This window comes from Salmo salar, chromosome ssa11 (genome assembly GCF_905237065.1).
Source record: "Salmo salar chromosome ssa11, Ssal_v3.1, whole genome shotgun sequence".
Classification (NCBI taxonomy): Eukaryota; Metazoa; Chordata; class Actinopteri; order Salmoniformes; family Salmonidae; genus Salmo; species Salmo salar.
This window is the reverse complement of record NC_059452.1, coordinates 105,701,051-105,728,726: the sequence shown is the minus strand read 5'-3', so window position 1 is coordinate 105,728,726 and position 27,676 is coordinate 105,701,051. Positions and strand designations below refer to the sequence as shown.

At 41.8% G+C, this 27,676-nt stretch overlaps 1 protein-coding gene across 3 annotated transcripts in view; it reads right to left on the bottom strand.

The window, feature by feature from the left end:
• Positions 1-2,406: 2,406 nt before the first annotated feature.
• grik1a (glutamate receptor, ionotropic, kainate 1a) overlaps positions 2,407-27,676 on the bottom strand; it is a 93,853-nt gene continuing 68,583 nt past the window's right edge. For 2 of the 3 annotated variants that reach the window (XR_006757732.1, XR_006757733.1), the window contains 5 exons: positions 21,009-21,226; positions 16,194-16,419; positions 13,098-13,348; positions 9,310-9,499; positions 2,407-5,622 (listed from right to left, as the gene is read on the bottom strand). Coding sequence is in view for 1 of the 3 variants with exons in the window: in XM_045690248.1 (XP_045546204.1) it covers positions 9,365-9,499; positions 13,098-13,348; positions 16,194-16,419; positions 21,009-21,226 (830 nt within the window). In the remaining 2 variants the exon portion in view is untranslated. Of the gene's footprint in view, positions 5,623-7,703; positions 9,500-13,097; positions 13,349-16,193; positions 16,420-21,008; positions 21,227-27,676 lie in introns of those variants that run through there. The other variant, XM_045690248.1, reaches the window with a different exon arrangement.

The window sequence follows — 27,676 nt, the reverse complement described above, 5'->3', positions numbered from 1 at the left end:
AATGACCCCAAGCATACTTCCAAAGTTGTGGCAAAATGGCTTAAGGGCAACAAAGTCAAGGTATTGGAGTGGCCATCACAAAGCCCTTACCTCACTCCAATATAAAATGTGTGGGCAGAACTGAAAAAGCGTGTGCGAGCAAGGAGGCCTACAAACCTGACTCAGTTTCACCAGCTCTGTCAGGAGGAATGGGCCAAAATTCACCCAACTTATTGTGGGAAGCTTGTGGAAGGCTACCCGACACGTTTGACCCAAGTTAAACAATTTAAAGGCAATGCTACCAAATACAAATTGAGTGTATGTAAACTTCTGACCCACTGGGAATGTGATGAAAGAAATAAAAGCTGAAATAAATTATTCTCTTTATTATTATTCTGACATTTCACATTCTTAAAATAAAGTGGTGATCCTAACTGACCTAAGACAGAGAATCTTTACTAGGATTAAATGTCAGGAATTGTGAAAAACTGAGTTTAAATGTATTTGGCTAAGGTGTATGTAAACTTCCTACTTCAACTGTATATGTGTTAAAGATGCTGCAGTCAGAGGAGTAGAAAGCTGCAGCAAATCAGCCCCAGTGGATTGTTTTACAAATCAGCCCCAGTGGATTGTTTTACAAATCAGCCCCAGTGGATTGTTTTACAAATGAGCCCCAGTGGATTGTTTTACAAATCAGCCCCAGTGGATTGTTTTACAAATCAGCCCCAGTGGATTGTTTTACAAATTAGCCCCAGTGGATTGTTTTACAAATCAGCCCCAGTGGATTGTTTTACAAATCAGCCCCAGTGGATTGTTTTACAAATCAGCCCCAGTGGATTGTTTTACAAATTAGCCCCAGTGGATTGTTTTACAAATCAGCCCCAGTGGATTGTTTTACAAATTAGCCCCAGTGGATTGTTTTACAAATCAGCCCCAGTGGATTGTTTTACAAATTAGCCCCAGTGGATTGTTTTACAAATCAGCCCCAGTGGATTGTTTTACAAATCAGCCCCAGTGGATTGTTTTACAAATCAGCCCCAGTGGATTGTTTTACAAATCAGCCCCAGTGGATTGTTTTACAAGTAGAACGCTATTGAAATGAAAACAAAGATTCACTGATGTTTTAACTAGGCAACTAGAGGCTAGAAGAGGAGCAGACAGTCGATCGACTGATCAGGGTCAATTAAACCGCCATTTATTTCAAAATAAAAAGCCTGCAGAGATAAAATGCTGATTTTTAAAAACATTACCTATCTTATTTATCTCAGTAATTATCTGAGACAAGTCTGACAACTTGCCTAGGCAGGGAAGGAGAGGAACTTCCATTCTTCAATGCATGAAGGCCTAGATTCCAGCTCGTGTTAAGCTCACGTTATTTTCACCTTGAACTTAAAGCATGAGAATAGCATGGTATTCACCCAGTATTTATTTAAGGTGGACCTAAAATAAATGAATGTGTGGTGGAGGTGTGTCTACAAATACACCATATTCTGACCTTGACTTCATTCCCAAATAACGCCACCTTTACGTGTGAGGAAACCATGAATAACGTCTAGTAGCTCTACCGGTTCCAAGTGGAAAAAGGACTTTACTTTACTTACATTGTTTTGTGTGTGATAGAAATGACTCAGTTGAATGGAGAAGAGAATTGTAAATACACATAGAAATAGTTTTTTTTAATATTGATCCCTGGAGACGAATGGAAGCAAACTGAGTCATATCAACATGTATGTATCGCACAGTAAAATAAGATATCAAAACCTGGGTCGTTATTCAGAATTATTAATTGCGGGGCAATTAATAAATTTGCATGGATGAAATTTGGAGGCCCAAGTTATAGGCTTCTGTAGGGCTGAATCTGCCAAGTTGATGTATGCGCTTTAGAGTGTTTTCATTATATACCCGGGCTTTTTCTCAATTTTTTGTTTTACAATTTGTATCATGTTAAATATTAGCTACCATCGGGAGCCAACGTCAGTCAGTAATACCCTCATACAGTGTCTTCAGAAAGTATTCCTACCCCTTGATTTATTCCACATTTTGTTGTGTTACCTGAATTCAAAATGGATAAAATCTAAAATAATTTTACCCCATCTACACACAATACACCATAATGACAAAGTGAAAACCTGTTTTGTGAAATTTATGGAAAATGAAATACAGAAATATCTAATTTACATAAGTATTCACACTCACTCTTGAGTCGATCCACATGTAGAAGCACTTTTGACAGCGACTACAGCTGTGAGTCATTCTGGCTGTGAGTCTCTAAGAGCTTTCCACACCTGGATTGTGCAACATTTACTCATTACTCTTTTAAACATTATTCAAGCTCTGTCAAATTGGTTGTTGATCGTTGCTAGGCAACCATTTTCAGGTCTTGCCATAGATTTTCATGTAGATTTAAGTCAAAACTGTAACTCGGCTACTTGGGAACATTCACTGTCTTGTTGGTAAGCAACTCCAGTGTATATTTGGCCTTGTGTTTTAGGATATTGTCCTGCTGAAAGGTAAATTCATCTTCCAGTGTCTGGTGGAAAGCAGACTGAACCAGGTTTTCATCTAGGATTTTCCCTGTGCTTAGCTCCATTCTGTTTCTATTTTTATCCTGAAAAAGTCCCCAGTTCTTAACGATGACAAGCATACCCATAACATGATGCAGCCACCACTATGCTTGAACATATGGAGATTGGTACTCATCACTGTGTTGTATTGGATTTGCCCCAAGCATAACACTTTGTATTCAGGACAAAAAGTGAATTGCTTTGCCAAATGTTTTGCAGTTGCAAACAGAGAATGCATGTTTTGGAATATTTTTATTCTGTACAGGCTTCCTTCTTTTCACTCAGTCAATTATTTTAGTATTGTGGAGAATTTTTACTCCTGAACTTATTTAGGCATGCCATAACAAAGGGGTTGAATACTTATTGACTCAAGACATTTCAGCTTTTCATTAATATATAAACATTATTCCACTTTGACATTATGGGATATTGTGTGTAGTTCAGTGAACCACAAATCTCAAATTTAATCCATTTTAAATTCAGGCTGTAACATAACAAAAATGTGGACAAAGTCAAGGAGAAGATGCTGTAATCTGCAGTATCAATGTCCTTATCCGGAATCGAGCCATTTAGCCAAGTCTATGTGAGAACCAAAACATCCGGGCTCGTGTCCCAGATATCAAGAAGGTCCATCTTTGACATCAAACATTTCAACCTTGATATTTAACAGTCCAAGCCCTCTATGCCATTTCAAAACAGCGGTGGTATCCATATTTATGGTATTTCAAATAATACCACTGGACGAGCTTACCACAGTGGGCTACCCAATTGGGCTAACAGTAACAGAACTAACAGATTACATGAACTTAATGGTCACAACATTATTACAGACGATACCCCTTGGGAATATGGTTATCTGTAGTAGATGATAAAGCTGTAAAATAATGGGAATGGGATGGAAGAACAACCTGGGGCCCAGGGTTAGGCTGTATTTGAGTCAATGTTTTACAAGAGCCTCCTCGATGTTGGCTGAGAACTCTTGCTCGCCCTGTAAAACTGAGACCACTCCCAGAAGTTGTCAAAATTGTCAATGAACTTCAAATTCATGGAGTAACAGTAGGATTTAAGCCAGTAGTGTAGTCAGAGGAGACGACTAAAGCGATCCGAGATGTATTGTTGGTAATGAGGAAATGAGAACCTGTATGTCTGTCTTGTTTAGCCTCCAGGGGAAGCTCAGTAACCCATGACCAGATTTAGAGGAGATTGTACTTTGTGCTGAGGTGAAGTTGAAAGGACGGAGAGGGAGTGGCAAAAGGACCTTGTTTGGAGGGGCCCGGTGAAGTCAGAGGCTCAGAGCCGTAAAATGATTTGTTAATACGGGAAAGTGGTCCAAGGTAGTATCCTCAGTAGCTATAGCAGAGGAGTCCAATCTCATAGAGCATCCTGGATTATCCCCTCTGTCATTTACAATTGTTGCATCAAAGACACCATGCAGTCTGGAAGTCTCCTTAGCCAGAGTGAAACATTCTTTTAGGACTTTGTTTCTTCTCTAGTAGTTCAATGATCTGGTCTGTTGAAGCAAAAGAGCTGTTTACACTTTTCACAAAATGTATAAACCAGTCAATTCTTCTTCAGGCATTTCGTGTCTTTACTGTCCATCTCTGGGATCTGACTCCAAAACAGAGGAGTCTGACACGCTTATATTCAGGTCAGAAACAGCGGTCGCAGCTACAAGAGCCAACGGCGACGTGAGACAAGCTTTGCTGTTGACAGCCAGGTGACCTAGCTAGTCGTAGTTATCCTGCTAATGTTAGCTCCAGGAGACGGTAAAATCCTGCTAATGTTAGCTCCAGGAGACGGTAAAATCCTGCTAATGTTAGCTCCAGGAGACGGTAAAATCCTGCTAATGTTAGCTCCAGGAGACGGTAAAATCCTGCTAATGTTAGCTCCAGGAGACGGTAAAATCCTGCTAATGTTAGCTCCAGGAGACGGTAAAATCCTGCTAATGTTAGCTCCAGGAGACAGTAAAATCCTGCTAATGTTAGCTCCAGGAGACGGTAAAATCCTGCTAATGTTAGCTCCAGGAGACGGTAAAATCCTGCCAAACACGGGGTGTTAAGAACAGCACTAACACAGTGGTCCCAAAATAACACTTAAAACAAAGGTTTTAAAAGTATAAAAGTGTCTTTCGAAATATAAAACTTATAGCCAAGTGTTTTTAAAAAGTATAAAACACCCAAGCACTGTATCGCCAATCCTACTTCCTGGTTGATGAACAATACATCCTCAATGTTCATTTCCTGGTTGATGAACAATACATCCTCAATGTTCATTTCCTGGTTGATGAACAATACATCCTCAATGTTCATTTCCTGGTTGATGAACAATACATCCTCAATGTTCATTTCCTGGTTGATGAACAATACCTCCTCAATGTTCATTTCCTGGTTGATGAACAATGCATCCTCAATGTTCATTTCCTGGTTGATGAACAATGCATCCTCAATGCTCATTTCCTGGTTGATGAACAATACATCCTCAATGTTCATTTCCTGGTTGATGAACAATACATCCTCAATGTTCATTTCCTGGTTGATGAACAATACATCCTCAATGTTCATTTCCTGGTTGATGAACAATACATCCTCAATGTTCATTTCCTGGTTGATGAACAATACATCCTCAATGTTCATTTCCTGGTTGATGAACAATACATCCTCAATGTTCATTTCCTGGTTGATGAACAATACATCCTCAATGTTCATTTCCTGGTTGATGAACAATACATCCTCAATGCTTATTTGCTCTTATGTATATACACAAAAAACAAAAGAGAGAGAGAGAAACAAACAACATCCAGTCCATATATACAAACAAAAAGAAGGGGGGGGGGGTACCATCCTTCCATCCATCCTACCATTGGTCCAATAAGAGTCTGTTACAACCAGAGTTTTCCTCAGTTCACTAAAGCGTAGGCGAGGCGTCCCTACGCCATGGTCTCTTTCCTCGGGATGCGTTTGGGGTGACAGAGGACGCTGGCCAATCCAGATCGTCCTCGGGGTCGTGACCTTCGCCTGATGGTTTTGTGACAGCGCAGGGAGATACCCAGCTCCTCCATGACAGAGCTAAAAGAGACACACTGCCCACCAAGAGAACTACATTTAGCCACCGCTAATGCTAATTAGGCTACTCCGCTTTAGCATAGTCTCTAACAGACGCTAGGCTAACGGTAGCACTGAGACATATTGGAGTGATAAAATAGACACTTCTGAATGAAACACAATTGCTACGATAGGCTACATCCTCACGTAGTTACAGTGAGTAGCTAGGCGAATTGTACAAGGCTAACCATGGCTCTGGAGTCACTCATAAAGCTCAGGAATAGGGATACCCTAAGGCCTAGCGTTAGCAATGAGGCTAACAACGAACCCATGGATCTGGGCTAGCATTAGCAATAAGGCTAACAATAGCTCCAGAGAGCTGTTTCAGTATTACTAATCAGAGCATGACTCCAGGGCTGTAGGTTAGGGTTAGAAACGAATTATAATATTGATATTAGCAGTAATTGTGAGATAGAAAAAAAAATCTATCATATAACTAGTATTTTCCTTCCAAAATGCAATTACTTTTTTCTGGCCTATTGCCAGAAAAAAGTAATTGCATTTTGGAAGGAAAATAGACATAGACAGTACCTGCCGAATGAATCATAAAGTATTGGTTAATTAGTAAAAACTGTTAACAAAGAAACGCTGGAGGCTTTGGAAATTAATTGACTCAAATATTACATGACTATGGATGCATCCCAAATAGCACTCTCTTCCGTATATACTATATATATAGTCCACTTCTTTTGACCAAAACCCTATAGGCCCTAGTCAACAGGAGTTCACTATAAAGGCAATAGGATGCCATTTGAGACACAGCATATAAAATCACATTCATTTTGATCAAGATTTCCTTGTTTTTGATTGAAATTTTTCTCTGATCTGGAGGACAGAACTTCTCAGTATGATATCTATCTGCAGTACTGTTTCCTTTAAACCTCTTGTATCAACAAGGTTGTCTCACTCTCCATTTCCTCTGTTGCTTGGCATGAGCCGCCCATACTTACTTACCATAATGCTAACGGGGCTGAGGAAGAGGAGGAGGAGGAGGAGGAAGAGGAGGAGGAAGACCCAGCAGGAGATCTATGGGCGGGGTTAAACTCCATCCAACCAATCAAATGATAGCAAACACAGTGTTTAGCCTAGACAGGATATTTATGTTGTCTATATGTCTGTACTATATTACATATTATAGTTTGTGTGGCTGTAATATTGTTGACTGTATATTTGTTTTATTAAATTTGATCTTACCTTGAGGAAGAATAAGGAGGAAGCCTCGTAATTTTAAAAACTTGAACTTTAAATATTTTTTTCACAACTTTTATGCAATTACATTTGATTAGCATCACAATTTTTTAAGGAACTTACCTTATGTGATTATATTTCAACTTTATGTCACACAGTGTAATAATCCTCTACCCTGGTGTAGTTAGCCTGTTCTCTCTCTCTCTGTGTGTGTGTGTGTGTGTGTGTGTGTGTGTGTGTGTCTCTCTCTCTCGTTAGCCTAACCTCCTCGTTAGCCTAAAAATCTATTTTCAAGAGAGACCTGGTACCATATGTGACTCTATGTGAGTCTAACATACTGCAAGAGATGGATCTCTCCACTGTGGCTCTGTCCTGTGGGGAGTGAAGACCCTTAGTCTCTGAAAATGGTTCTCTATTCATTTAACATTTTAGTCATTTAGCAGATGCTCTTATCCAGAGCAACTTACATTTATCAGACTCTCTTATCCAGAGTCACGTGAGTGTATATTTTTTTTGTACTGGTCCACCTGTGGGAATCGGACCCACAACTCTGGCATTGCAAACTGATTCAAATAACTGACTCATCAAACTTTGATTATTTGAATCAGCTAGGGCAACAACAACAAAAAATGTGGACCCAAGATGGGGGGGGGGGAATAGAGCTGTTTTCTAAACTGGGGTTAACATGGGTGGAGAATACCCACTGTATGATGCCATTCTTACTTATTGCAGCTGCATTGAATTTATCACCAACAGATTTTGAAGCAGATCAGATTGCTATCAGTTTTTAGTCTAAATAAATAAATAATATATATATAATATATATTATATATATATATAATTTATATATATATATATTTAGCTTTGATTTGTCTAACTAAAGCCCAGTTGACACTAGGTGACATTAACCCTTTGGTTCACCCATGGTTCTAAACCAACAAAGCTGACCTCAGCAGATGGAAGCCAGAAAACTATCGGACCAGTACAAGCGGTGGTAATCATGTTGTTGCTAGCTTACCATGTCATTGCTAACTGCTAACTATGCTATTGATAACCATGTTATTGCTAACCGCTAACTATGCTATTGATAACCAGGTTATTGCTAACCGCTAACTATGCTATTGATAACCAGTTTATTGCTAACCGCTAACTATGCTACTGATAACAAGTTTATTGCTAACTGTTAACTATGCTATTGATAACCAGTTTATTGCTAACCGCTAACTATGCTATTGATAACCACTTTATTGCTTATCATGTTCTTGCTAACAGCTAATGATGCTATTGATAACCAGTTTATTGCTAACCGCTAACTATGCTACTGATAACAAGTTTATTGCTAACTGTTAACTATGCTATTGATAACCAGTTTATTGCTAACCGCTAACTATGCTACTGATAACAAGTTTATTGCTAACCGCTAACTATGCTACTGATAACAAGTTTATTGCTAACTGCTAACTATGCTATTGATAACCAGTTTATTGCTAACCGCTAACTATGCTATTGATAACCACTTTATTGCTTATCATGTTCTTGCTAACAGCTAACGATGCTATTGATAACCAGGTTATTGCTTATCATCATGTTATTGCTAACCGTTTTAGAGATCAGTCAAATGTTACTAGCCACAGATACATTGAGTTGAAACAATGTCTAAAGCCCTAAATTGATGTAAGTATGAGTTTGATAGCTGACTCTGATGCAATATATATGTTTTGCATGGTTCCTGACCGACTTCTACTAATTCATCAATAACAAAACTAATAAATAAATACATCTTGCTTTTTTCGTAGATTCTGACCAGCGTCCCAAATGGAACTCTATTCACTACATAGGGCACCTCCTTTGACCCAGGGCCCATGGGGTAGTGCACTATGTAGGGACAGTGTACCATTTGGGATGCGGCTTTTGTACACTCATTCGATTTTTTTTTTTTTTAGCTATTAAAATGTGTATTTTGTCAATTAGTCGTCAAAACTTTGACAAACGCAAGGCAGTCTGGAGGACGAGGACCACTTCTGCCTCTCATAAACACAAGGCCTCAGTAATGCTGCTTTTACTTATTCTCCTAAAAAAAAAAAAAAAAATCAAATTGAGATTCAGTGTAAACTAGGCTTTTATAGGTGTAAAGATTTAATAAAAACACCCCTCCTCCATTGAATTGATAAGAAACAAAGAATCTGCATGGAAATACACAATAATACTACGGTTTGTTGCTAAGAAACTTACTAAGGGGCCTGAGAGAAACCGACTACAGGACTCTGGGAGAGGCAGTATGAGGTCAGAGGAGAGAGGTTACAAAAGATTGGAGGTTACAAGAGGTTGAAGGTTATCGGAAGTAGCTGGCAGCGGGGGTGGGGAGCGTAGCCGGCTGGAATACTCAAACAGGGGAACTAAAAAAAAAAAACAGGACTTGACTACAGGTCGTAGGTCACGAAGACAGTCAGACAGTTGGGCGGACGTGTGTTACAAACCTAAACTTCTAGCGGTGTGTGTGGCGGAGGCTAGCCTGGGCAGGGCTGGGGGAGGCTACTCTATGTCGTCATCGTCCCCCAGCAGCCGACCGCTCTCCAGGTCAGTGGACAGAGAGGTGGCAGAGGAGGAGGAGGCGCTGTCACGACGCTGGAACTGACGGGACTGAACCCCGTAGAAGAAACAAAAGGCCTGATGGGTTATAGGTGGGTTAGGGCAGGTATGATGGGTTATAGGTGGGTTAGGGCAGGTATGATGGGTTATAGGTGGGTTAGGGTAAGCATGATGGGTTATAGGTGGGTTAGGGTAAGCATAATGGGTTATAGGTGGGTTAGGGCAGGCATGATGGGTTATAGGTGGGTTAGGGCAGGCATGATGGGTTATAGGTGGGTTAGGGCAGGCATGATGGGTTATAGGTGGGTTAGGGCAGGCATGATGGGTTATAGGTGGGTTAGGGCAGGCATGATGGGTTATAGGTGGGTTAGGGCAGGCATGATGGGTTATAGGTGGGTTAGGGCAGGCATGATGGGTTATAGGTGGGTTAGGGCAGGCATGATGGGTTATAGGCGGGTTAGGGCAGGCATGATGGGTTATAGGTGGGTTAGGGCAGGCATGATGGGTTATAGGTGGGTTAGGGCAGGCATGATGGGTTATAGGTGGGTTAGGGTTAGGGTAAGCATGATGGGTTATAGGTGGGTTAGGGTAAGCATGATGGGTTATAGGTGGGTTATAGGTGGGTTAGGGCAGGCATGATGGGTTATAGGTGGGTTAGGGCAGGCATGATGGGTTATAGGTGGGTTAGGGTAAGCATGATGGGTTATAGGTGGGTTAGGGCAGGCATGATGGGTTATAGGTGGGTTAGGGCAGGCATGATGGGTTATAGGTGGGTTAGGGCAGGCATGATGGGTTATAGGTGGGTTAGGGCAGGCATGATGGGTTATAGGTGGGTTAGGGCAGGCATGATGGGTTATAGGTGGGTTAGGGCAGGCATGATGGGTTATAGGTGGGTTAGGGCAGGCATGATGGGTTATAGGTGGGTTGGGGTTAGGGCAGGCATGATGGGTTATAGGTGGGTTAGGGCAGGCATGATGGGTTATAGGTGGGTTAGGGTTAGGGCAGGCATGATGGGTTATAGGTGGGTTAGGGCAAGCATGATGGGTTATAGGTGGGTTAGGGTTAGGGCAGGCATGATGGGTTATAGGTGGGCTTAGGGTAAGCATGATGGGTTATAGGTGGGTTAGGGTAAGCATGATGGGTTATAGGTGGGTTAGGGCAGGCATGATGGGTTATAGGTGGGTTAGGGCAGGCATGATGGGTTATAGGTGGGTTAGGGTAAGCATGATGGGTTATAGGTGGGTTAGGGCAGGTATGATGGGTTATAGGTGGGTTAGGGCAGGCATGATGGGTTATAGGTGGGTTAGGGTTAGGGCAGGCATGATGGGTTATAGGTGGGTTAGGGTTAGGGCAGGTATGATGGGTTATAGGTGGGTTAGGGCAGGTATGATGGGTTATAGGTGGGTTAGGGCAGGCATGATGGGTTATAGGTGGGTTAGGGCAGGCATGATGGGTTATAGGTGGGTTAGGGTAAGCATGATGGGTTATAGGTGGGTTAGGGTTAGGGCAGGTATGATGGGTTATAGGTGGGTTAGGGCAGGTATGATGGGTTATAGGTGGGTTAGGGCAGGCATGATGGGTTATAGGTGGGTTAGGGCAGGCATGATGGGTTATAGGTGGGTTAGGGTAAGCATGATGGGTTATAGGTGGGTTAGGGTTAGGGCAGGTATGATGGGTTATAGGTGGGTTAGGGCAGGTATGATGGGTTATAGGTGGGTTAGGGCAGGCATGATGGGTTATAGGTGGGTTAGGGCAGGCATGATGGGTTATAGGTGGGTTAGGGCAGGCATGATGGGTTATAGGTGGGTTAGGGCAGGCATGATGGGTTATAGGTGGGTTGGGGTTAGGGCAGGCATGATGGGTTATAGGTGGGTTAGGGCAGGCATGATGGGTTATAGGTGGGTTAGGGCAGGCATGATGGGTTATAGGTGGGTTAGGGTTAGGGCAGGCATGATGGGTTATAGGTGAGTTAGGGTTAGGGCAGGCATGATGGGTTATAGGTGGGTTAGGGTTAGGGCAGGCATGATGGGTTATAGGTGGGTTAGGGCAGGCATGATGGGTTATAGGTGGGTTAGGGTTAGGGCAGGCATGATGGGTTATAGGTGGGTTAGGGTAGGTATGATGGGTTATAGGTGGGTTAGGGTTAGGGTAAGCATGATGGGTTATAGGTGGGTTAGGGTTAGGGCAGGCATGATGGGTTATAGGTGGGTTAGGGCAGGCATGATGGGTTATAGGTGGGTTAGGGCAAGCATGATGGGTTGTAGGTGGGTTAGGGTTAGGGCAGGCATGATGGGTTATAGGTGGGTTAGGGCAGGCATGATGTGTTATAGGTGGGTTAGGGTTAGGGCAGGCATGATGGGTTATAGGTGGGTTAGGGTTAGGGCAGGCATGATGGGTTATAGGTGAGTTAGGGTTAGGGCAGGCATGATGGGTTATAGGTGGGTTAGGGCAAGCATGATGGGTTATAGGTGGGTTAGGGTTAGGGTAAGCATGATGGGTGATAGGTGGGTTAGGGTTAGGGTAAGCATGATGGATTATAGGTGGGTTAGGGTTAGGACAAGCATGATGGGTTATAGGTGGGTTAGGGTTAGGGTAAGCATGATGGGTTATAGGTGGGTTAGGGTTAGGGTAAGCATGATGGGTTATAGGTGGGTTAGGGTTAGGGTAAGCATGATGGGTGATAAGTGGGTTAGGGTTAGGGCAGGCATGATGGGTTATAGGTGGGTTAGGGTTAGGGTAAGCATGATGGGTGATAAGTGGGTTAGGGTTAGGGTAAGCATGATGGGTTATAGGTGGGTTAGGGTTAGGGTAAGCATGATGGGTTATAGGTGGGTTAGGGTTAGGGTAAGCATGATGGGTTATAGGTGGGTTAGGGTTAGGGTAAGCATGATGGGTTATAGGTGGGTTAGGGTTAGGGTAAGCATGATGGGTTATAGGTGGGTTAGGGTTAGGGTAAGCATGATGGGTTATAGGTGGGTTAGGGTTAGGGTAAGCATGATGGGTTATAGGTGGGTTAGGGTTAGGGTAAGCATGATGGGTTATAGGTGGGTTAGGGTTAGGGTAAGCATGATGGGTTATAGGTGGGTTAGGGTTAGGGTAAGCATGATGGGTTATAGGTGGGTTAGGGTTAGGGTAAGCATGATGGGTAATAAGTGGGTTAGGGTTAGGGCAGGCATGATGGAAATAGAGATGGAAAACAAACAGAAATAACAAAAAGGGGAAATTAGAAAATTAGACATGCACAGTCCCTATGGGACCCTATTCCCTATATAGTGCACTACTTTTAGAATAGGGTGCCATAGGGCTCTGGTCTAAAGTAGTGCACTATATAGGGAATAGGGTGCCATATAAGATGAAGGTTTGCCAAATTCGTAAACTGAAAACAAAGTCTTGATTACTTAATAACTATGTTTGTGTTGATACTGTAATACCAGTGTCTTACAGGGTTGATGTTAAAGCAACGTTCCTCCTTATATTCAATAATGTTACCTGTTGAGAAAACATATCTGCAACAATAACAGTTGTTCGTGTATCTGATATCTTTCGAACCAAAGCACTTCTCCTCCCCTCCACCTCCTCTCCATGCTGCAGTAACACATCCAGTCCTGTTGGAGGCGCTCCTCTCTCCTCCAGATCCATAACTCAGTCAGCAGAGAAATAGTTCCTCTTCACTCACCTCCTCTATGTCAGAGTTCTTCCTGGCCTTGTAGATGAACTCTCCGATGGCTACGAACACAGACAGGACGAGTCCGGCCGCCAGGACGATGAAGATACCACCAATGTTCTCCACGCCCAACGCGCTGGCTTCTTTGTTGTCCTCCTCGGGACAACCGTTCCCTCTCCACCATTTCTCCTTCATCATGTGGAGCTTCCCTTCTTCCTGCAGCTGCAGGATGGCGATGGTCACCTTGTCTCTGTAAGGGGAGCCTGGTGTATGACAGGAGAAGAGAGAAGGAAGTTGAGAGGAGGAGATAAGGCCCTCTATTATTCTGCACAAGGTTGCAGTCTTCAAACAGACGTTTTTTCAGTTCTACATATGGAAGAAGAAGAACAACAAGAAGAAGAACAACAACAACAAGAAGAACAACAACAAGAAGAAGAACAACAACAACAACAACAAGAACAACAACAAGAAGAAGAACAACAACAAGAAGAAGAACAACAGAAAAACAACAAGAAGAAGAACAACAACAAGAAGAAGAACAACAACAACAAGAAGAAGAACAACAACAACAAGAAGAACAACAGAAAAACAACAAGAAGAAGAACAACAACAACAAGAAGAACAACAAGAAGAACAACAACAACAAGAACAACAACAAGAAGAAGAACAAGAAGAAGAACAACAACAAGAAGAACAACAACAAGAAGAAGAAGAAGAAGAAGAACAACAAGAAGAAGAACAACAAGAAGAAGAACAAGAAGAAGAACAACAAGAAGAAGAACAACAACAACAAGAAGAACAACAACAAGAAGAACAACAAGAAGAAGAACAACAACAAGAAGAAGAAGAACAACAACAAGAAGAAGAACAACAAGAAGAAGAACAACAAGAAGAAGAACAAGAAGAAGAACAACAAGAAGAAGAAGAACAAGAAGAACAACAAGAAGAAGAACAACAAGAACAACAACAACAACAACAAGAAGAACAACAACAAGAAGAAGAACAACAACAACAAGAAGAACAACAAGAAGAAGAACAACAAGAAGAAGAACAAGAAGAAGAACAACAAGAAGAAGAACAAGAAGAAGAACAACAACAAGAAGAAGAACAAGAAGAAGAACAACAAGAAGAAGAACAACAAGAAGAAGAACAACAACAAGAAGAAGAACAAGAAGAACAACAACAAGAAGAAGAACAACAAGAAGAAGAACAACAACAAGAAGAACAACAACAAGAAGAACAACAACAAGAAGAAGAAGAACAACAACAAGAAGAAGAACAACAACAAAAAGAAGAACAACAAGAAGAAGAAGAACAACAACAAGAAGAAGAACAACAACAACAACAAGAACAACAACAACAAGAAGAAGAACAACAACAAGAAGAAGAACAAGAAGAAGAACAACAACAAGAACAACAACAACAAGAAGAACAACAGAAAAACAACAAGAAGAAGAACAACAACAAGAAGAAGAACAACAAGAAGAACAACAAGAAGAACAACAACAAGAAGAACAACAAGAAGAAGAACAACAACAACAAGAACAACAAGAAGAACAACAAGAAGAACAAGAACAACAACAAGAAGAAGAACAACAACAAGAAGAAGAACAAGAAGAAGAACAACAACAAGAACAACAACAACAAGAAGAACAACAGAAAAACAACAAGAAGAAGAACAACAACAAGAAGAAGAACAACAAGAAGAACAACAAGAAGAACAACAACAAGAAGAACAACAAGAAGAAGAACAACAACAACAAGAACAACAAGAAGAACAACAACAAGAAGAAGAACAACAAGAAGAACAACAACAAGAAGAACAACAACAACAAGAACAACAAGAAGAACAACAAGAAGAACAACAAGAAGAACAACAAGAACAAGAAGAAGAACAAGAAGAAGAACAACAAGAAGAAGAACAACAACAACAAGAAGAACAACAACAAGAAGAACAACAAGAAGAAGAACAACAACAAGAAGAAGAAGAACAACAACAAGAAGAAGAACAACAAGAAGAAGAACAACAAGAAGAAGAACAAGAAGAAGAACAACAAGAAGAAGAAGAACAAGAAGAACAACAAGAAGAAGAACAACAAGAACAACAACAACAACAACAAGAAGAACAACAACAAGAAGAAGAACAACAACAACAAGAAGAACAACAAGAAGAAGAACAACAAGAAGAAGAACAAGAAGAAGAACAACAAGAAGAAGAACAAGAAGAAGAACAACAACAAGAAGAAGAACAAGAAGAAGAACAACAAGAAGAAGAACAACAAGAAGAAGAACAACAACAAGAAGAAGAACAAGAAGAACAACAACAAGAAGAAGAACAACAAGAAGAAGAACAACAACAAGAAGAACAACAACAAGAAGAACAACAACAAGAAGAAGAAGAACAACAACAAGAAGAAGAACAACAACAAAAAGAAGAACAACAAGAAGAAGAAGAACAACAACAAGAAGAAGAACAACAACAACAACAAGAACAACAACAACAAGAAGAAGAACAACAACAAGAAGAAGAACAAGAAGAAGAACAACAACAAGAACAACAACAACAAGAAGAACAACAGAAAAACAACAAGAAGAAGAACAACAACAAGAAGAAGAACAACAAGAAGAACAACAAGAAGAACAACAACAAGAAGAACAACAAGAAGAAGAACAACAACAACAAGAACAACAAGAAGAACAACAAGAAGAACAACAACAACAACAAGAACAACAACAAGAAGAAGAACAACAACAAGAAGAAGAACAAGAAGAAGAACAACAACAAGAACAACAACAACAAGAAGAACAACAGAAAAACAACAAGAAGAAGAACAACAACAAGAAGAAGAACAACAAGAAGAACAACAAGAAGAACAACAACAAGAAGAACAACAAGAAGAAGAACAACAACAACAAGAACAACAAGAAGAACAACAACAAGAAGAAGAACAACAAGAAGAACAACAACAAGAAGAACAACAACAACAAGAACAACAAGAAGAACAACAAGAAGAACAACAAGAAGAACAACAAGAACAAGAAGAAGAACAAGAAGAAGAAGAACAACAAGAAGAAGAACAAGAAGAAGAAGTAGAAGACGACTCTTACCTATGGGAGTGCCCACTCCGTAGCCCTTGGAGTCTATGAGTCCTCCTATCTGCGTGAGGTTACAGTTCCTCTGACTGATGTACTCTATGCTGGTAGACTCCATCAGCATAGCGTAGTCTGTGGTCAGGACCCTGGTGATCCCCTCTCTGTTGTTCTTCACCAGAGCTGTGTTCTTCCTGCTGCTCATAAACGCCCACATCTTCTCATAGGTGGAGATCTTAGATTTCTAATGGACAACAACAACAACAAGCAAGAGGACAATTACATTTGAGTGTCTAGTTTGAGAAACAGACGGCTCACAAGTCCTCAACTGGCAGCTTCATTAAATAGTTAACGCAAAACACCAGTCTCAACGTCAACAGTGAAGAGGCGACTCCGGGGATGCTGGCGTTCTAGGTAGAGTTCCTCTGTCCAGTCTCTGTGTTCTTTTGCCCATCTTAATATTTTCTTCTTATTGGCCAGTCTGAGATATGGCTTTTTCTTTGCAACTCTGCCTAGAAGGCCAGCATCCCCGGAGTCGCCTCTTCACTGTTGACGTTGAGACTGGTGTTTTGCGTTAACTATTTAATGAAGCTGCCAGTTGAGGACTTGTGAGCCGTCTGTTTCTCAAACTAGACACTCTAATGTACTTGTCCTCTTGCTCAGTTGTGCACCGGGGCCTCCCAGTCCTTTCTATTCTGGTTAGAGCCAGTTTGAGCTGTTCTGTGAAGGGAGTAGTTCACAGCGTTGTACGAGATCTTTAGTTTCTTGGCAAATTCTCACATGGAATAGCCTTCATTTCTCAGAACAAGAATAGACTGATGAGTTTCAGAAGAAAGTTCTTTGTTTCTGGCCATTTTGAGCCTGTAATCGAACCCACAAATGCTGATGCTCCAGATACTCAACTAGTCTAAAGAAGGCCAGTTTTATTGCTTCTTTAATCAGAACAGTTTTCAGCTGTGCTAACATAATTGCAAAAGGGTTTTCTAATGATTAATTAGCCTTTTAAAATTATACACTTGGATTAGCTAACACAACATGCCATTGGAACACAGGAGTGATGGTTGCTGATAATGGGCCTCTGTGCGCCTATGTAGATATTCTATTAAAAATCAACCGTTTCCAGCTACAATAGTCATTTACAACATTAACAATGTCTTCACTGTATTTCTGATCAACTTGATGTTATTTTAATGGACAACATTTTTTATGCTTTTCTTTCAAAAACAAGGACATTTCTAAGTGACCCCAAACTGTTGAACGGTAGTGTGAGTCTATACAATGTGTATAAAACATTATTACTATGTATTGTTACCTGATAAAGAAACACTGAAGTTCTTGTGCCAGAAATATTAAATGACATGAAGACACAGATCCATCTGTTGCTTCTGTTCAGTTCATCTTTAGATAATAAACATCAAGCTTGTTGTGTCTGATAGTAACTCCCTCCCTCTCTGTCTGTGTCCTTCCCTCTCTGTCTGTGTCCTTCCCTCTCTGTCTGTGTCCTTCCCTCTCTGTCTGTGTCCTTCCCTCTCGGTCTGTGTCTTTCCCTCTCGGTCTGTGTCCTTCCCTCTCGGTCTGTGTCCTTCCCTCTCGGTCTGTGTCCTTCCCTCTCGGTCTGTGTCTTTCCCTCTCTGTCTGTGTCCATCCCTCTCTGTCTGTGTCCATCCCTCTCGGTCTGTGTCCTTCCCTCTCTGTCTGTGTCCTTCCCTCTCTGTCTGTGTCCCTCCCTCTCTGTCTGTGTCCTTCCCTCTCGGTCTGTGTCCTTCCCTCTCGGTCTGTGTCCTTCCCTCTCGGTCTGTGTCCTTCCCTCTCTGTCTGTGTCCTTCCCTCTCGGTCTGTGTCCTTCCCTCTCTGTCTGGGTCCTTCCCTCTCTGTCTGGGTCCTTCCCTCTCTGTCTGTGTCCTTCCCTTTCGGTCTGTGTCCTTCCCTCTCTGTCTGTGTCCTTCCCTCTCTGTCTGTGTCCTTCCCTCTCTGTCTGTGTCCTTCCCTCTCTGTCTGTGTCCTTCCCTCTCTGTCTGTGTCCTTCCCTCTCTGTCTGTGTCCTTCCCTCTCGGTCTGTGTCCTTCCCTCTCTGTCTGTGTCCTTCCCTCTCTGTCTGTGTCCTTCCCTCTCGGTCTGTGTCCTTCCCTCTCTGTCTGTGTCCTTCCCTCTCTGTCTGTGTCTTTCCCTCTCGGTCTGTGTCCTTCCCTCTCTGTCTGGGTCCTTCCCTCTCTGTCTGTGTCCCTCCCTCTCTGTCTGTGTCCTTCCCTCTCTGTCTGTGTCCTTCCCTCTCTGTCTGTGTCCCTCCCTCTCTGTCTGTGTCCTTCCCTCTCTGTCTGTGTTCTTCCATCTCTGTCTGTGTATGTCCTGTGTTTATATCTGTGTGTGTGTGTGTGTGTTTATGTGTGTGTGTTTGTGCGTCTCCCTGTGAGAGGAAACAGGACAGCTGTGTGCTAAATCTCCCGATGTTTCAAATTTGTTGTGTCCTTCCACAGCCCTGTTCCCTCCCATCCATGGAGAAGTAATCAGACGCTGCAATCTGAGGGATAAAGCCCCACCCGGATCAACCACGCTGGGCCACACAACGCACTGCCACGGGGTGGAGAGTTGGAGGAACCTCACAGGTTATCTAACACTCACACACACATTGTACAGTACAATGACGCACACAAGGCTAAGCACAATGTTTTATGGGTCTTGCTATACAGAGTGGACAAAACATTAAGAACACTTGCTCTTTCCATGACATAGACTGACCAGGTGAATCCAGGTGAATGATATGATCCCTTATTGATGTCACTTGCTAAATCCACTTCAAAATCAGTGTAGATGAAGGGGAGGAGACGGGTTAAAGAAGGATTTTTAAGCCTTGAGACGTATGTGTGCCATTGAGGGTGAATGGGCAAGACAAAAGACTTAAGTGCCTTTAAACAGGGGTATGGTAGTAGGTGCCAGGTGCACCGGGGGGGTGCTACTCAATATTAGGAAGGTGTTCTTAATGTTTTGTATACTCACTGTATACCGGGATAAGGTTGCTAGATCGAATCCCCGAGCTGACAAGGTAAAAATCTGTCGTTCTGCCTCCTGAACAAGGCAGTTAACCCACTGTTCCCCGGTGGGCCGTCATTGTAAATAAGAATTTGTTCTTAACTGACTTGCCTAGTTAAATAAAGATGAAATAAAGGTTAAATAAAATACTAATTAAAATAACTATAATGGCTATGTTGGATGAGGACATCGTGGAATAGGTCAAAGGTACCGAACTGTGAAAAATCATGTTTTTCATCAAATTGGATGATATTTGTATGAAACCAGTTTAAAGTATGAACAATGACTGTAGCTGATACATAGCTTTGATTATAAAGCTATTAGTCCCCTCTCTCCCTGTGTCAAACACTTGGATTCAGTCCAGTACACTTATCGTATGCTGTACATTCCCTGATGGCGAACCTTCTCAGGTGACTCAAGCTTGACTCATTCTACTAAGAAGTGTATCAGTCAACTGTATTCTGTAATTAGCTACAAAAACAATAGAATTTAAAATGGTGTATTTCTGCTGTTTGTCTGATTATCCACCAGTCCATGATTAGCTCTGTTGACCATGAGAGCATTTGGCAGAGAAAAAAAAAAAAAACGGGTTGAGACTCAGAATGACACGTGACTCATTGTTTACCTCGTTACCTGGCAACCACCACAATGATCTTTCAAAGAGCTGTCAGTCAAAGCGACTTCATGAATATAAACTCTCCGCCCACTCAGCCTGTTCTTTCAGGCTTCCGGATAGTTAATTAAGAGAGATGAGAGAAAAGTGTTATAATTTCTTAAAAAATTGAGCATTTTAATAGCGTACAAATATTATGGGTGATGTTTTGGTTTCATTCAAATTGATATTTTTTTACTTGGGAAATAGGACGACTGTGCGGGACAGATGTTAAATATGAGAACACAGTAGGGTAGAGTTGGGTTAGGGTAGAAACTACAGAGAGATGCAGAGATGGGGCCTTTAATCTAATTTAAACATCAGCTGTCAGAGCAGCATACCGATCACTGTACCTGTACACAGCCCATCTGTAAATAGCACACCCAACTACTTCATCCCCATATTGTTTTTTTTTTTTTTTTTTGCACCCCAGTATCTCTAATTGCACATTCATCTTCTGCACATCTATCACTCCAGTGTTAATGCTAAATTGTAATTATTTCGCCACTATGGCCTATTTATTGCCTAACCTTACTACATTTGCACACACTGTACATAGATTTTTCTACTGTATTATTGACTGTATGTTTGTTTTACTCCATGTGTAACTCTGTGTTGTTTTGTGTCGCACTGCTTTGCTTTATCTTGGTCAGGTCGCAGTTGTAAATGAAAACTTGTTCTCAACTGACCTACCTGATTAAATAAAGGTGAAATTAAATAAATAAATGTTAAAAAATCAAAAGGGATCTGGAAATATTATTGGTAAACTAACAGAAGGAGACTGATCACACAGTGTGAATTAATACACTGCTCTATGCGTGTGGTCAGTATATATCACTCTAAATCTCTGGTTAAAACTAAAGTTTCTTCATAAACAGCTAAAGAAATGTAACAAGAGGAAAAATGTCAGCCTCTCTTTCTCACCTTGGAGAAGGTCATGGTGAAGCCCTTCCTGACTACGGGTCTGTTTAGCCAGCGGAGTCTATTGGAGCGTCCACTCTCTCCACACAAACACACTTACAGCACCCCCCCCTCCGTTACACACACACACACACACACACACACACACACACACACACACACACACACACACACACACACACACACACACACACACACACACACACACACACACACACACACACAACACTCACCTTGAAGAAGGTCATGGTAGACCCGTCCCTGACTGATCCGTATTCTATACGGGTCTGTTTAGCCAGGTCGTCAGCGGAGTCGATCGGAGCGTCCATCCTCTCCACGGTGAGGAAGGCAGCCAGGTTGGCCGTGTAAGAGGAGATGATGATCAGGGTGAAGAACCACCAGATACCTCCTACTATACGGGTGGAGTAGGCCTTAGGCATCAACTCTGACCCTGAGTAGAGACAGCAGGCAGGGGGGAGATGGTTATAGGTACAGAGGGAGGGAAGGAGAGGGAGAGAGGGAGGGAGGGAAGGAAAGGGAGAGAGGGAGGGAAGAGAAGGAGAGAGAGGGAGGGAAGGAAAGGGAGAGAGGGAGGGAAGAGAAGGAGAGAGAGGGAGGGAAGGAAAGGGAGAGAGGGAGGGAGGGAAGAGAAGGAGAGAGAGGGAGATGGATAGGGAGGGAAGGACAGAGAGAGAGAGGGAGGGAGATGGATAGGGAGGGAAGGACAGAGAGAGAGAGGGAGGGAAGAAGAGGGAGCGAAAGAGAGAGAGAGAGAGAGGGAAGAAGAGGGAGAGAGGGGGAGGGCGAGAGAGAGGGAGAGAGGGAGAGAGAGGGAAGAGAGAGAGAGAGGGAGAGAGAAGGAGAGAGGGAGAGAGAAGGAGAGAGAGAGGGAGAAAGAGAGAGAGAGAGAGAGAGAGAGAAAGAGAAAAGACAACAAAAGAGAGAGCGACCATATGCAGAGAAGCTAGGTACAAACACACACACACACACACAAATACCAGGGTTGTGCTCAATTCAAAATTTAATTGAGAATGCAATTTGAATGAAAGGAAATGGATTTCAATTCAATGAAATTCAAACGCCTCTTCTATTGTATTTTAGGTGTAGTCTATACAAATATACAGTACATCTTGTACATGAAAACATCAAACATGTTATTATATACATACTGCACATTGGTATCTGGAAGTGTGACCTGTCAGATTCAATAAACTCTATGACTATGGAATTCCTTTTGAATTGCACCAGAGAGGAAGCGGAAAAGAGATGCATTTGCTGGAATAGAAGTTTACTGATCAGTAGGACAGGTAAAATCCTAGCAACTTTTGAGAAAAAAAGACTTTATATTGGAGTTGTCTGGAGATGGCTATGCATATTCATGACATGAGGCTAGCAGCATAGCATCTCTCTCCATTGAATACAGGCGGTTGACTTCAACGTTCAAAGATGTATCCACCAATCCAAAGACAGGATAGGCGGGGAGCTAGACAGTCCGCCATGTCGATTTGTGGACGACTCCCATTGTTAGTGTGGAGAGGCAAGTATCTTGTCAGTATATCCATAATCTTCGATTGCACTGAATTGAATTATATTTCCTGTCACTCGAACATTACATCCTGTGGGGTGTGGCCAATTACATTTTTATTGAATGGGAGTCAATTCCAAAATTCTGAATTAAGCACAACTCACTCTCACACACTCTCTCTCACACACACACACACACACACACACACACACACACACACACACACACACACACACACACACACACACACACACACACACACAGCAGCTCGTAAAAAACGTGTTGACTCTCAAACCCACTTCTATAAAGACGTGAGTTTTAATCATATACAGTGAGAGTGAGCTCCAAAAATGTTGGGACAGTGACACGATTTGAAATGATACAATGACTATGAGGTTAAAGTACAGACTGTCAGCTTTAATGTGAGGTTATTCTCATCAAAATTAAAGCACTTTTTTGTACATATATTGGGTCAAATTCTCTTATATGTGTATTATAGTAATCAAAAGTTACAGTTGAAGTCGTAAGTTGACATACACCTTAACCAAATGCATTTAAACTCAGTTTTTCACAATTCCTGACATTTCATCCTAGTAAAAATGCCCTGTCTTTGGTCAGTTAGGATCACCACTTTATTTTAAGAATGTGAAATGTCAGAATAATAGTAGAGAGAATGATTTATTTCAACTTTTATTTCTTACATCACATTCCCAGTGGGTCAGAAGTTTACATACACTCAATTAGTATTTGGTAGCATTGCCTTTAAATTGTTTAACCTGTTTCTAACATTTTGGGTAGCCTTCCACAAGCTTCCCACAATAAGTTGGGTGAATTTTGGCCCATTCCTCCTGATAGAGCTGGTGTAACTGAGTCAGGTTTGTAGGCCTCCTTGCACACGCTTTTTCAGTTCTGCTTGGGGTCATTGACCATTTGGAAGACCCATTTGTGACCAAGCTTTAACTTCCTGACTGATGTCTTGAGATGTTGCTTCAATATATCCACATAATTTTCCTGCCTCATGATGTCATCTATTTTGTGAAGTGCACCAGTCCCTCCTGCAGCAAAGCACCCCTACAACATGATGCTGCCACCCCCGTGCTTCACGGTTGGGATGGTGTTCTTCGGCTTGCAAGCCTTCCCCCCCTTTTCCTGCAAACATAACGATGGTCTTTATGGCCAAACAGTTTCATCAGACCAGAGGACATTTCTCCAAAAAGTACTATCTTTGTCCCCATGTGTAGTTGCAAACCGTAGTCTGGCTTTTTTATGGCGGTTTTGGAGCAGTGGCTTCTTCTTTGCTGAGCGGCCTTTCAGGTTATGTCGATATAGGACTAATTTTACTGTGGATATAGATACTTTTGTACCTGTTTCCTCCAGCATCTTCACAAGGTCCTTTGCTGTTGTTCTGGGATTGATTTGCACTTTTCGCACCAAAGTACGTTCATCTCTAGGAGACAGAACGTGTCTCCTTCCTGAGTGGTATGACGGCTGTGTGGTCCCATGGTGTTTATACTTGCGTACTACTGTTTCTATGGATGAACGTGGTACCTTCAGGCTTTTGGAAATTGCTCCCAAGGATGAACCAGACTTGTGGAGGTCTACAATTGTTTTTCTGAGGTCTTGGTTGATTTCTTTTGATTTTCCCATGTTGTTAAGCAAAGAGGCACTGCGTTTGAAGGTAGGCCTTGAAATACATCCACAGGTACACTTCCAATTGACTCAAATGATGTCAATTAGCCTATCAGAAGCTTCTAAAGCCATGACATCATTTTCTGGAATTTTCCAAGCTGTTAAAGGCACAGTCAACTTAGTGTATGTAAACTTCTGACCCACTGGAATTGTGATACAGTGAGTTATAAGTGAAATAATCTAACTGTAAACAAGTGTTGAAAAAATGACTCGTGTCATGCACAAAGTAGATGTCCTAACCGACTTGTCAAAACTATAGTTTGTTAAAACAAGACATTTGTGGAGTGGTTGAATAATGAGTTTTAATGACTCCAACCAAAGTGTATGTAAACTTCTGACTTCAACGTTTAGTATTTGGTCCCATATTCCTAGCCTGCAATGACTACATCAAGCTGGTGACTCTATAAACTGGTTGGATGCATCTGCTGTTTGTTTTGGTTGTGTTTCAGATTATTCTGTGTCCAATAGAAATTTATGGTAAATAATGTATTTTGGATAGAATATGTTTCTAAACACTTTTACACTAATGTGGACGCTAACATTATTAATGATCATGAATGAATGATGAGTAAGAACATTTGACGCACACACATCATTCCCCCAAGACATGCTAACCTCTCACCATTACAATAACAGGGGAGGTTAGCATTGTATATCATACCCCCAAGACATGCTAACCTCTCACCATTACAATAACAGGGGAGGTTAGCATTTTATATCATACCACCAAGACATGCTAACCTCTCACCATTACAATAACAGGGGAGGTTAGCATTGTATATCATACCCCCAAGACATGCTAACCTCTCACCATTACAATAACAGGGGAGGTTAGCATTTTATATCATACCCCCAAGACATGCTAACCTCTCACCATTACAATAACAGGGGAGGTTAGCATTTTATATCATACCACCAAGACATGCTAACCTCTCACCATTACAATAACAGGGGAGGTTAGCATTGTATATCATACCCCCAAGACATGCTAACCTCTCACCATTACAATAACAGGGGAGGTTAGCATTTTATATCATTCCCCCAAGACATGCTAACCTCTCACCATTACAATAACAGGGGAGGTTAGCATTGTATATCATACCCCCAAGACATGCTAACCTCTCACCATTACAATAACAGGGGAGGTTAGCATTGTATATCATACCCCCCAAGACATGCTAACCTCTCACCATTACAATAACAGGGGAGGTTAGCATTTTATATCATACCCCCAAGACATGCTAACCTCTCACCATTACAATAACAGGGGAGGTTAGCATTTTATATCATACCACCAAGACATGCTAACCTCTCACCATTACAATAACAGGGGAGGTTAGCATTTTATATCATAACCCCAAGACATGCTAACCTCTCACCATTACAATAACAGGGGAGGTTAGCATTTTATATCATACCACCAAGACATGCTAACCTCTCACCATTACAATAACAGGGGAGGTTAGCATTTTATATTATACCACCAAGACATGCTAACCTCTCACCATCACAATAACAGGGGAGGTTAGCATTTTATATCATACCCCCAAGACATGCTAACCTCTCACCATTACAATAACAGGGGAGGTTAGCATTTTATATCATAACCCCAAGACATGCTAACCTCTCACCATTAAAATAAAAGGAGAGGTTAGCATTTTTTGGGGGGGGGGGGTTATGATATTTGTGCATCTGTAGCATCATTATTCACAAATAAAGTGTTTAGAAACATATTCTATTCTTATTTACAATAACTGACTCCAAAATGACACAATACATGATTTACTATTCATTTCTATTGGGCACAAAATAATCTGAAACACAACCAAAACAAACAGCAGATGCATTTAACAGTTTGTAGAGTCACCAGCTTGATGTAGTCGTTGTGTGCTAGGAATATGGAACCAAATACTACACTTTTAACTACTTTAATACACATAAGTGAATTTGACCCATTACTTTTGGCCCCCTAAAATGGGGGGGGGACTATATACAAAAAGTGCTGTTCACCTGATATGGTTGAAAATACCTTCACATTAAAGCTGTCAGTCTGTACTTTAACCTCCATAGTCATTGTAATATTTCAAATCCAAAGTGCTGGAGTACAGAACCAAAAGAACAACAACAAATGTTTCATCGCCCCAATACTGTTGGAGTTTACTGTAGTCTAGTAGTGATGGAAGGTGAACTGAGGAGCTGCAAGGGGTCTGAGTGATATAGACTGAATGTCAACCACTGCACTGTGTGTGTGTGTGTGTGTGTGTGTGTGTGTGTGTGTGTGTGTGTGTGTGTGTGTGTGTGTGTGTGTGTGTGTGTGTGTGTGTGTGTGTGTGTGTGTGTGTGTGTGTGAGAGAAATAGAGAGAGAGAGGGAGAGAAATAGAGAGAGAGAGACAGAGATACTGTCTAAGAATAGTAAACAAACAATTTTGTTAGTCCCCACAAGGTCAAATGCTATTTCTAAGGGTTTAAAGTTAAGGTTAGGAGCTAGGGGTTAGGAGCTAGGGGTTAGGAGCTAGGGGTTAGGAGCTAGGGTTAGGAGCTAGGGGTTAGGAGCTAGGGGTTAGGAGCTAGGGTTTAGGAGCTAGGGTTAGGAGCTAGGGTTTTTTTGGTTAAGGTTAGGGAAAATAGGATGTTGAATGGGACTGAATTGTGTCTCCCCACAAGGTTACTTGTGTGTGTGTGTGTGTGTGTGTGTGTGTGTGTGTGTGTGTGTGTGTGTGTGTGTGTGTGTGTGTGTGTGTGTGTGTGTGTGTGTGTGTGTGTGAGAGACAGAGAGAGATGAGGAGAGGAGGAGGAGAGGGACTCCGAGGGCTGTGATAGATCACATTAATATAAAGCTGTCAAAGAGGGCTGAGCAGCAACGTTTATCTCTGCTTACGGAGGTGTGTGTGTGTGTGTGTGTGTGTGTGTGTGTGTGTGTGTGTGTGTGTGTGTGTGTGTGTGTGTGTGTGTGTGTGTGTGTGTGTGTGTGTGTGTGTGTGTGTGTGTGGAGCTGAGCAGCAACGTTTATCTCTGCTTACGGAGGTGTGTGACTTCTCTTCTACCAACCTCTCTCTGTACAACTCAGTCTATACCTCACTAGTCTAATAACAGGTGCTCTTTGTCATGTTTAGAGAATCATCAGTCTATACCTCACTAGTCTAATAACAGGTGCTCTTTATCATCTGGCTCCACTGTCTTCTAGTTAAGTCATGTGCATGTTGAAGAGACTGTGAGAATAGCAACCATAAAAACTGTAAAAAGTAGATATTGCGCAAGAGAGGTTTATCAATTCCATGACAGTTGTTTCTGTTCCATAGTGAAACCTCACACAGAGGCCGAGACAGAGAGAGAGAGAATGATAGAGGTCAGGGAGACAGAGACAGATGGCAAGAGAGATAAATACACAGAGACCACAACAAAACAACAAGGGGAAAACACAACAACAAACCACAAACACAAACAAAAAAGGTTACCATGTCTCCAAACCATTACCTCAGGGTGGTTACCATGTCTCCAAAACATTACCTCAGGGTTACCATGTCTCTAAAACATTACCTCAGGGTGGTTACCATGTCTCCAAAACATTACCTCAGGGTGGTTACCATGTCTCCAAAACATTACCTCAGGGTGGTTACCATGTCTCTAAACCATTACCTCAGGGTTACCATGTCTCCAGAACATTACCTCAGAGTTACCATGTCTCC